At 37.4% G+C, this 12175-nt stretch overlaps 1 protein-coding gene across 4 annotated transcripts in view; it reads left to right on the top strand.

Annotated features, from left to right (window-relative positions):
* Positions 1-12175, top strand: part of LOC143860782 (uncharacterized) — a 35391-nt gene that overhangs the window by 9025 nt on the left and 14191 nt on the right. For 3 of the 4 annotated variants that reach the window (XM_077371598.1, XM_077371597.1, XM_077371596.1), the window contains exons 3-4: positions 3611-3695; positions 4263-4458. In XM_077371598.1, the coding sequence (XP_077227713.1) occupies positions 3676-3695; positions 4263-4458 (216 nt within the window). In that variant the 5' untranslated portion in view covers positions 3611-3675. Of the gene's footprint in view, positions 1-3610; positions 3696-4254; positions 4459-12175 lie in introns of all 4 variants that reach the window. The other variant, XM_077371599.1, reaches the window with a different exon arrangement.

The following is a 12175-nucleotide window of genomic DNA, read 5'->3' as shown; positions in this document are numbered from 1 at the left end:
TTTCTTTACAGAATTTCAGCCGAAATTTCCGAAATTTTGGCCCAAAAAACCGACATTTCGAGTGCCTTTACTGAATTTCGGCTGAAATTTCGGGATATTGGCTAAAATTTCGGTCTTGGTGAGGACAAAAATTACCCCCGAAATCGAAATTTAAAACCTTGGTGACGGGAAGGTTTCTTGAGATGCTATAAGGTTGTTATATAAAGTAGTCCGGTGCAAATAAAAGGGTTCGAATTTGGAACTCGTCTGAGGAATTCTTAGTCATGTCATTCTACCACCATCTTGTGTCTTGCCTTGTGCCCTCCAGAGTAGCCAAAGTGTGTCCATCCATGCCCCTCCCAGGTATGTGCTTTTAGTTGGGTGGCCTTTCTAGAAAGGATTCAGACGGTGGACTTCTTGAGAAAACAGGAAATGTTGATTGTAGATCATCGTGCAATTTGTATTGAGGTCGGTGAATCAGTGGATCATTTGTTCTTGCGTTATAAAGTGGCCTGGGAGGTGTGGAACTATATTTTGGTGAGATTTGGAATATCACGGGTTTTTCATGCCAAACTTATTGAGTTATTAGAAAGTTGGGCAATGTTCCCATTGAGGATAAAACGAAGATTCTGTGGAATGTAGCTCTTCTAGCAACATTTGTGGGTATTGATGAAAGAGAGAAATGAACATGTCTTCAAAAGCTATGCAAAAAGGCCTTCATACCTTTCCAACAAAGTGATAGCCCTAACAATCTCTTGGCTAAAGGTCCTGCCTTGCTTTAGGTTCGTGTCAGCCTTTGATCTATGGAATGGCCGGAAGGAGGCTTGCTATAGCTTAGAACAGGGACCCAAGATTGTTGAGGAGTGGGAACCAACTGCCCCAGGTTTGCTGAAAGTTAATTTGGATGGCTTTAGCATGGGAAACCCTGGGCCATTTGGCATTGGAGGAGTTCTCAGTGATGAGAATGGATCGGTGAGGTGGGCATTTGCGGGGCCCATAGGGGTAGCCGACTTTGGTGAAGCGGAAGTGAAACCTGCATATCAAGGAATAAACCTATTGGAGGTTGAAGACATGGATAAAGTGATAGTGGAAGGGCATTCTCTAAACTTGATAAAAAAATGGCTTAGAGGATCCCATTCGTATGGGTGGAGATTTGCTTCTCTTTTTCATGAGATCCAAGATAGGACGAGTGGTGCGAACATATCTTTCTGGCATGTTAGGAGATTGGCTAACAGTGTTGCCGATAGGCTTGCCAGGGATGGCATCTCCAAGGACGGCTTGGAGTTATTTGACTTCCTCCCTCCTTGAATCCTTGTTCTTTTTTTGTATTATTATTTCGATTATCTTATGCATGTATTGACCATCTCGGTCTTTGCTTGTTTTAATGAAATCTGCCTTTATTAAAAAAAAAACCATTTCCAAAATACAAGAAAGCCTTTTGTTCCCGAATTTCTGATTAGTCCACTTGAGTCAAAGATTGACCAAATTAGAAACATTCCCGGGGACTCTGATATTCTAAAGACTAAGAAAAGGCTTCTAGATATTGGAAGACTAATCACAGAGATAAATTAGATGATCGGGGGTTCTTGTCAGAGGTGTTACAAAGAGAACAAGTCGTTTGATGTAACGACCCGGATTCGGGGCAAATTTTTAGACATAATTTTTTTTTCATTTTTCCAAAATCCGAGTTGCTACCCGAAAAGGGACACGATAAAACTCACAACTGCAAAAATACTAAACATCAATTCCTTTTTGAAATTACTTACCACCGACACTAAAATTCAAAAAGTTTTCCTGACATAACCTGAAAGTAACCAACTGAATAAAACAAACTAAGGCCTATTGCATGACAATGATAACTATTCAAACCTACAAGGCCACACGGACAAACACTCTTCCCTCGATCCCTTTAAGCTCCCTTATTTGTGTTTGTGTCATCTTGTCAACCTACAAAAACTGTAGTAAACTGAATGAGAGCAAGATCTTTTAGTGGCTCACACAATAAGAGTAACAAAAAAGAAATTGGATTATAAAAATGTTTCTTATGACAATTGACGAATAGGCAACAAAATAGGAATAAGAACATGAGAATAGTAAGAGCATGGGAACGATAGCAAGAACATGAGAGCAAATAAAAGGGTTATCAACCAATCATGGTACAAGTAGACATACGGGTCGAATCCAGATCTTCATATGTATATACACGGCCATCAATATCCATCACATATTGAAGTATGTGGCTCAAAATCACTGTGTGTGTGTGTGTGTGTGTGTGTGTTGTGTGTGTGTCAAAATCATCATGTATATACATATGGTCAACAAATAATAAAATCATAAAACAGATATCTCAAACAGATATTTTCTTTTTGGCAGTTCTAAAATATAGGAACGAAAGACATGAACATAATCATCAGAAAACAGAACTATAATATCAAAGCCATTAATGAAACCATTATTATATGAGTCACTATCACTTGCCTTGGATTTTTGGGTGAAGATTCTAGGTGAGATGCCCTATGTATCAATTGGAAAGTAGCATGTAAATGTGACATATCAAAGGGTGTCAATTTTATTATTCTAGTGTTTCAAGCTCTTTTCTAACTCAATTTGTTCTTCTCAATCCTATTCATTCTCTCTTGTTATAATTTATCCAAAGTTATTCCTATGTATAAACCTAAGTAATACCTTTCACCCTAAGTCTCATTTTCGTAGCTATATCGTATTTATTACAAAAACTCAGTGAGGCTTCAATTTAACCCCAAGTATTTATTCTTCGAAAAACAATTGTTACATCATATCCTAGTATTTTTTTTAAAATAAAAAATCTGATTTCTATTAAAAATCAAGATAAGTATAAATGTATCTGAGGGGTACCTCATATAGCTTATATGTATATAAGCTATAGATGTGTGTGTGTGTGTATATATATCACCTCTTTGTTTATGATTCCATTGCTTTAGAAGTTCTCTTTATTTTGATTAAACATTTTGGTTATGATTTACAAGAGTTGAGAGGTGATTTGCTTATCAACCAAAATCAGTCATTCCTTAAATGATGGGACTGGCATAAATGAGATTTTTCAGCAATAAGAAAGAAGCTAAAATGCTTTAGAAAAAAAGAGAATACAAAGGGGGGAAGTGGCCTCAAAAGAGAGACTGTCCGCTACAAAAGGGCCGATACTTCATGCAAAGTTGCCTTCTCGTGCTAGAGTATCTTTTTTTTAATGGCCTCTTGCTAGAGTATCTTCCACATTTTTAGTACTTCTCCGTCTCAAAGCATTTCCCTACGGGGATAAAGATTGTCCATGATAATATACACTGGTCTCCACGGATTTGTACCAGTTCTCTTTGCCCAAGCAATTACATTTAAAATTTTTTTTGCTGGTGGATCATAAAGGAAGCTTCATGTTCATCTCACTTTTAATTGGAAATTTTTTATTTAATTTGGTTACCTTTTCCTTCATTTGGTTTTCATGTTTCCAATTCTTTGTACTAATTGTACCTAGTTAGTTGTTACCAAAACTGAGTTGTTGATGGTTTTTTATTACTTATTCAATTCATTCTTGGTCATTGTGACATGCCATTGTTTTCTTCCCGTCTATCAGGTCATGACATAAACTCTTGATGTGCAGGCATACGCCTCTTACATGAAAGGGACTCTTTTGTTTGAGCAAGATCAGAGTTGGAAACTGCATTAATGAATTTCAAGAGTGCCAGGTATATCATTGTCGTTGATATTGATGTCATTATCTTTATTTTAATTTTGTAATAATTGCAGTGTCATTATACTGAACCGATTACTTTTAAGTCTTTCTTTTTTTAAATCACATCTTTTTGTTGAAAACATCGACTTGTTTTCTTTTTTTTTTCAAGATGTAATTGTTTGTGTTTCAACTTCTCTGTCTGTATTTGTTTCTAGTTCTTCCTAGTTTAGACACTACTTTCATTTAATCTGAATTGCTTATTTTTGTTAAAACATATTGTTAACTTACCAACTTCTCCAAAAGCTTAAGCTATTGGAGAAAGGCGTTATTTATCTTTTATACTTTTAACACTCCCCCGCACGTGTGGCCCACTTGGCAAACACGTGGCACATGTGGTCCCACTTTGGGCCGACCATCGCATGTGGATTTTGGCTATCCGGGAGGTTTGAACTCGACCTTTGGCTCTGACACCATGTTAACTTACCAACTTCTCCAAAAGCTTAAGCTGTTGGAGAAAGGCGTTATTTATCTTTTATACTTTAGCACTTATAAAGTGGGCTAACTCCTGTTAGATTGATAGGGCTGTTTATGAAGAACTTGGAAAATATGGTGACATAGAGAATCAAGTTTTGTGTCGTGAGCGGATTGAAGAGCTAGAACCCAGCATAAGATATTGTTTACACAAAGTTGGCAAATCAAGCATACAAACTTCTGAACTTTTGGATATTGGGAAAATGGAAAGACCTGCATTGGACCTTTTTAAAGCTAAGTTAGAGGTAAGATTACTCCCTTATGTCCCTAAAATTATGCTCTTTGCAAGATGAATCTGTTGATAATAATTATCTCAAGAATTTAAGCGGACAGTTGTCCCTTATTCAAGATATGTAACTTCATAAAATTCCAGAAATTGCAAATATTATATGTGAAGTCATGGTATATCAGTGATTTATTCTATGATTATGATGCTGCTCGTGTTTCTGCCAAATTGTTTTGTTCACTGAAAATGTTTCATTGTTAGTGTGTGGATACAAATTGCTCGACCATTTAAGGAAGAGTGGTTATCAGACTCAAGTTTCTAAAATTTCGGTTGCCATGGAAACAGAAACATTTTTGTTATGGTTGAAAGTTTCATTGGAAATCCAAACGAATGGAAACATATGCAAATGATAGAATTTTAATGTGAAATGCTAGATTAAACACAATTACACACTTAGAAACCATCACGTAAGCAAGACAACCATCCATAATGGTTTAATAACATCAAACACAGTGAATTTCGTTGTCACGTATATTTGATAATTCAGTACATACAACATTTCACATGTAATTCATATAAATATGTATTCATAGTATGGACCACATTTCATATGCAATTCATATAAATATAATTATGTAACACATACTCATATAATATACCATTAATGTACTTACGATTTTGATTTCAGTATGCATTTCGGTTTCAATATCGTTTCGGTGGGGATGGAAGTGTAAACATTTTGGTTGTCTCGTGTCGGTTTCGGTAGAAATTTAAAACCATGATCGGATTTAGTGTATGAACCACTTTGTAGTTGGTCCTACCATAAACAAATCATCTTTCTATTGGGCCCTATGATGGAGATGCCATATACCATTTGATCGAAGGACTCGAATTCAGATTTGTGTTCAGTTTTTCAACCTTCCATTTGCATGTCATTGTTTGAATCGTCAATAACATCCGATTAGTGCAATTATTAGGCTGTGGCATCTCCATGGTGTAGCCCATTGGATGAAAAATCGGGATCATGTTTTCATCATGTAGATGAGCCAATTATCGTTGTGTCATATAGGTACATCATCCTTTAAGTGTAATTTTCCTTAGAATAGTGACCCAGATTCTTTTGGAGTGTTTTATCTTTATGAAAATAAGAACATTATCATGTAAAGCTTGTTTACTCGATTAATTTAGATGAACGATAGCCAAGACATGCACGAATTGAATTCCAAATTTCTCATGTGATCTTGTATCATTTAACCGCAATACGATGGTTAGAACAATAAAGAGTCGTGACAAGATCAAATAAAGGGGTCACATGGATGGGCTGGTTCCCAATTTGAGGTGTCATCTGTGTTATTCGCAGATTCTTCTAAATGGGTGAAGTGCCTGTGTCGGAGCATCTCAGATTCCATTACTTCATGATTCATGATGACACTTCTATGTTTCTTTATTTGTTTTTTTCTGAATACTACTACCCCACCTTTGTAATTACCGCATGTTTTGAGTTTTTTCCCATCCTAATAGTGATTTTTTATATGAAAATGGAGCAATATATTTACTTAATTATTAGAATTTACAATATATTACTTCTTGTAACTACAATTTGATAATTGATTAAAATATTTTGGTGAATCCATTAATATTTCTTTTTGAAGTTTTGCCGAATTCGACACTCGATACCTGTGTTGGATTCCGACACTCATACCCTTACTGATGCAACATAGGGTGTCACCTTGTGGTGCTTACGTTAGCTTATGGTTGATTTGGAACAATTACATCAACAACATTTTCATGGATAATGCGAAGAACATGAAAACAACAAGAGAATGATAATGGGCAAATCGTTTGATTGAGAGATTTTCTGCAAGGAATTCTAGGAATCGTGGAGAACAAATGTGTGGATTTTGCCATTCAGAAAATAAAAACAAATGCGTGGATGTTGGAAAGAAATTTCCAGTCAACAAGAGATAATAAAAATGGTCTACTGATTTTCCCACAACCATTTTTTGATAATGAGATGAACTCACCTTGTCTTTTATTATTGGATCAGTTGTAAAAACCTATTGCAGTTCCCAGAAAGCTCTCATCATCCGATTAAGAAGGAAAATACAAAGTGAGTTTGTTCTCATTATCAAAACTTAGTAATGCAAATATCAATGGCCTAAAAATGTCGAAATCTCCACCAAGTGTATGCTTAAACTCAATTTTTATGTGTGCTCCCTTGGTAAAATTATGCCAATGACTGGGTATAGGTGGCATGATCAGGATTAGATGGATGAAATTATGATGACTCTTTAGGGCATGTTGGTAATTAACGGCTCAAGTGAGGCTACGTTTCTTGCAATCCAGTGAGATGTAAACCTCATTAAATATTGATGTGTATTGGAAGATACATCTGATTTAATTTCGAGATATCTAATACGAAGGGTGTATCATTTGCAATCCTATATCATTTAACTTTTATGGTCATTGTTCGAGAAATATGCCATATCAAAGAATGCTAATTGATATGCCACGTGCATATTGCACATATATTGGAAGTCGAAAAATAACTATACTTATTTTCTTTCAATGCTCAGAAAAGATTTCTTAAGCGTTTTGTCCTTTTGGATGACTTCTCCAATGTGAAAAAACATTGTTTGATCCTCTAGTTTGCAAATAGGATGTAACCATCAAATTTAGGAAATTCTCATTTTTGAGTAAATGCTTTAAAAGTAATAATATGTGCTTCTTTTCTTTCTAACAGTTGGAAAAGATTTCTTAAGCGATTTTGAGGACTTATCCAATCCTTGTGAAAAAAGATTGTCTGATCCTTTAATTCGCAAATCAAAGCATCTATCCATTAAATTTAGGATTTTTTCATTCTTTTTGGTAAATGCTTTATTTTTTACCATTACCTAATTTTGTGACTCCTACATTCCAAGTATTCAACTATCTATTGTTTCTTAGGAGGTAGGTCTTTTCGACTATTTCGAAAGAGCAGCCTTTCTGAGCGTTACGGTAGGTGGTTGAATTTTTAGGGAGTCTAGTATGGGTTATAGGCATTAGGAGTGCTTCACCAAAAGGTAGTCGTAAGCTGACTGTTTCAAGTTCAAATGGATGGTTTTTTTTAATGGCAACAATAAACTGATGGTGTTTCTTATTCTACGTGGAAGGTTAGTGATTCCTAGTTCTGGAGCCTTTTCTCCTGGAATCTGAACCTAATGAGGGTAAGAAAGACTATCAAACTAATGAGGGTAAGAGCCTTCACAGGCTCAACTCAAACTTGTTGGACCAAAAAAATGTGAACGTAATAACCATACCCATGAATTAATCTCCTCGAAAGTGCTTCTTTTAGTCTATGCCATGCACCTTTGTTTAGGTTGACATATATAAAAAGCAAGGAAGCTTTTGAGGATGGTAACATGTTGGAAGCATTTATAAATGATGGACTGAAGAAGATGCTGACTATTGTAAAGAATACCTTCTGGACAGAAGAAAGAACTGTAAAAATTTACCTACTTTACTATGCTTGCTACATATTAGATAGTCTAGAGGAGGGTTTAAGGGCTTGTCTATCTTTATGAGCCCTTTTGAGATAAGAAAATTTAAGGCTATGATTGGTGGACATGGACACGAGTGTCGCGTGTCGACACGGACACAGAGTGTTAGACAGAGAAAATCCCCAATGTTTAGAAATGGGGACACTGCTAATTCATAAAGTACATATAATCATGATTTGGGGACACAAATTACTTTGTCGAGTTTTGAAATGGATACGAAGGTGTCTGATTTTGACAAACCCTAAAAATCTAGAGATAGTGACACGCTCATACACTTATGTGCATATAAAAATTACTGATTACTATCATAATTTGCAACAATATAAACATGGTGTTCATTTACCTATAAAAATATGGTATTCACTTTAAAAACTAGTAAATCTTAGGATTAATCAAGTATAATTTAAAACAAACATGAGATAGTCAAATAACAACGCATTCATCAATTTAATCTAGTTCTCTTCAGTCTCCAATATGCAACGTGAAAGGAGAAAAATAGGATACAATGAATACAATATTAGAATAAGAGTTTATTTAGGGGAGGGGATATAACATCAAATATTAATAAAGAAGAGGTAAAAGAAGAGTTTATAATAAAAGAAGAGTTAATAATAAAAGAGGTAAACACAATATTCAATAATTTCACTGGCAGGATGGGAGGAAGCGGGGATTGGTTTTGCTTAGCTTGCGCATACTGGAATTTCAAATGGTGACATTGCTGTCGATGGTGTAAGCAAACCCATTGTGATCTACCGCTAGGAGCTTCAGCCTCATTTCATCGAAGGGAACCAATGAATAAAAAAAAGGAGCTAACTCGGAGAACAGGGGAATGGAGTTGTTCATCTTGTCATTATTTCAATTTCAGATGGAGAAACAATTGCCGGAGGTGCCATTTGGTTAGGCCGGTGGGTGCTATCTATAAGAAAAAGGAAAGACCGGAGGCTTATTGGATGATGATAGTAAAGGTACTGACCGATGGCCTGATTCAGGGATGATTTCCTTGCTAGTTGAAAGGGGTCCCTCTTCCTTACTCATCTCAGGCAAGGAGGTAGAAACAAGACTGAATACTTTTAAAAGCTGCCTCATTGGGAGGAAGCGGAATACTTCTGGATCTCTTGATGACCTATGGCAGTGGGCGAAGAGATCCTGGAATATCCTCTCCCTTCCTTGTCCCAGTGAGTTATCAAGGAATGAAGTTTTGTTTATATTTGAATCAGAAGGCGAGGCCGCCATGATCTTGGCCAAAGGATCGGAGGCGTGGGACAATCATTTGTTTTCTCTTTCCTCCTGGAGCCCAGAGTATGCTTAAGGTGTGGAGGCTCGATGGCTTGACTTTTATGGCATCCCCCTTCATGTTTGGGCCCTATCGACAGTTGAAGCACTTGGTAATCTACTTGGTCTTGTGCTGGAAGTGAAAATGGAAGGGGATCATAATAATTGCATGGCATTTGTATCCCGCTAAAATACTTGTTCCGTGGTGGAAGCCAATTCCACCCTTTATTCAGATTCGAGTCTTGGACCAGAGTTACTCTGTGGGAGTTGTAATTTGGAACAATCAGAGGCCGAAGCAGCTGCCGGCGGAGTGAGTGCCGCCGATTTCTCTATTCTCGGAAATCCAGGGTAAGGAGACCGTTGACCCATTGGGGCCCTCGATTTCAAATTTGAATCCTACGGATTTGCTAGGTCATATGCAGGATACAGTGCCTATCTCATTTTTGTCCCTTCCTCTGGATGCAGAAAGGACCTCGGAAACCTCTCCCTCGCTTTCGGACCCTTCTAAGAAATGGCCTAATAGGAAGGGGCATCGTCATAAAATTCTTCCTAGATTTGTCAGGTCCTTGTGCCAGAAGTTATGGAAGAGTAGACTAGCGAAGATGAGAAGATCTGAAAATTTTTTGGCCAAGGTTCTCTCGACTACCCATATCGGGATCTTGCATGGAATCTCGAAAGGCGAAAATTGTATGCCTAGGGAAATAAGGTTGCAGAATGGCTAAATCTGTTCCGCTAAGGGGCCATCTTGTGGTTTAAAATTTAACAATTCTACTTCTGAAATCCCCCCTTTATCCAAAGTCGGTTGTGGATGCGGGGATTCCCAAAGTGCTGGTGTAGGTCTAGGGGATGAAATTCGGAAAAGATATTTTTCTGATCTGATATGGGTACTACAGCATTGACGGCCACTGGAGGAATGATTGCAATATCTGCTTTGCTAGGACCACCCAAAAATCACTGACATATGACTAAAGTATTCATCACTTGTGAGCTTAATATATTTTGGGAGGCTGTGTAGCTTGCTAATTAAGGTGCATTGGAAATGACCTAATCGGCGCAATTAATGCTTACGAATGACAGCGGGAGATATCAACACGCCTCATTAATTTCGGATACTTGGCTTACGCAATGTAGCCGCCCCGAGGCGGTTATTTTAACATTAGCCTTTCTTGCCCCTTCGTCTCCTTTTAATATTTCTGGGATCAGGACTTTCTACTAAAAAATGGAAAGTCAGAACGTTTCGTCCTCTAGCCCTGCTTCTTCAAGCCTCTTGATTATCGGCCAAAAGAGAAAACGGATGGTGGAGTTATCTGAATTGGAGGACTCCCTAAAGCAGATGAAAGAGATGGCTTATATGGAGGATTTAGCCTCCAAACATTCGCCTACTCATAGAGAAGTTATCAGGCACTTCTTAAAAAGACAATGGAAGTTATTTAAAGAGGCGGCTACTAGGAGGCCGGAAGTGTTTTTTACTCTGACTGGATTACGAAATTGGAAAGAAATTCGCTCCCCTATGCACAAGCATCCTTTCTTCATCAAGATGATGGAGGATGAAAAGATCACAAGACGCGTTCGGTGAGAGGTTAATAAGGAGGTAGGTATCAAAAAATTAGAGGCCATGATTATTAGGAAGAAAGCAAAAGGAGAGAAAGAACCATCTGATGAGGAGCTCTCGACTTTGAGCTTAGACGATGAGGTTTTCACCTCTGAGATCGGAGGGCTCCTTCTGGAATTAAAGAAGTGTTCACCTTAAGGGGAGCCTCTTTTTGGTCGCTGCTGGTATAACGATGGTTTTGTTTTTGGTTTGTCGGTATCCTTATCAACTAGGGACCGCTGGTCCCTATCTCATGTATCTTTGATTCCATATATTAATATATATAAACTTGTCGCTTTTCAAAAAAATTATATTCAATAATGGTATCAGAGACCTTTGGCTCTGATACCATGTTAGAAACTAACCTACTTCTCCAAAAGCTTAAGCTGTTGGAGAAGGCGTTATTTAATCTTTTATACTTATAACAAATAATAAAACAGAATGTCAAGTTTGAGAACTCTAACAGTACATTAAAAGTGTCCAAAGGGGTGTCGACACGTGTGGAGATGCGTGTCGTGTTGGATATGGCAGGACACATGTGCTGGCAATAAATTCAAAGTTTCGGCTATATCATAGCTTTAAGGTCACAAATAAAACCCGGGCGATGATTTTTCGCCCCTTGTAGGATAATGCGCCCCCTTTTAATGTGATTTGATGTCAAAAAGGGTTCAAGTCTTCCCACAATTCACGTTAGAAGGGGGTGCATTATTCTACAGGGGGGTGAAAAAATCATCTCCCATAATACCCTTATAGGCCAGCGGTATTAGAGAATGGGTGAGGAATATTGAGACCTTTTGAAAAAGAATTATCATTTGGATTGCCATTCAAAAAACAAAAAAAGAATCATCATTTGGAAATAAAGGCAGGATTGTTGTCTTCCCTATATTTCCAACGCAGGATTGTTGCTTGCATTGGCTGTTTCGCTTTTATATAAAAGTTCCACTTATTCATCTCTCTCTCTCTCTCTTTATGTGTATATATACACATACATACATACATACATATCGATAGAGAGAGAGTGTGTGTGGGTGGGTGCGTAGGATTAGGGTTGGGGGAGGGGTGTAGGGAGTTTGGGTTTTGGGTATGGCAGTCATTCGTCAAATTGGGTAGAGTTTTTTTTTAGAATGTTTTTTTGTGTGTGGGGAGGTGATTAGGAAGAGTTGTGGTCAGAATGTTTCATTTTAAATGGGCCAAGTTCTTGTCTATTGCTAAGTTGAGCCCTACCAAGTCAACCAAAACTCTTTTGACTTGCTTGAGCTAATCAATCATTGACATACTTGAGTTGACTCGGATTTACGTTGGCTGTGTTCTCGTCTGAGTGTGAGTTTGAGTTT

Source organism: Tasmannia lanceolata, unplaced genomic scaffold, assembly GCF_043159265.1.
Source record: "Tasmannia lanceolata isolate RefF3 unplaced genomic scaffold, GAP_Taslan_0.1 ptg000037l, whole genome shotgun sequence".
NCBI lineage: Eukaryota > Viridiplantae > Streptophyta > Magnoliopsida > Canellales > Winteraceae > Tasmannia > Tasmannia lanceolata.
This window is presented reverse-complemented; position numbering and strand designations above follow the sequence as displayed.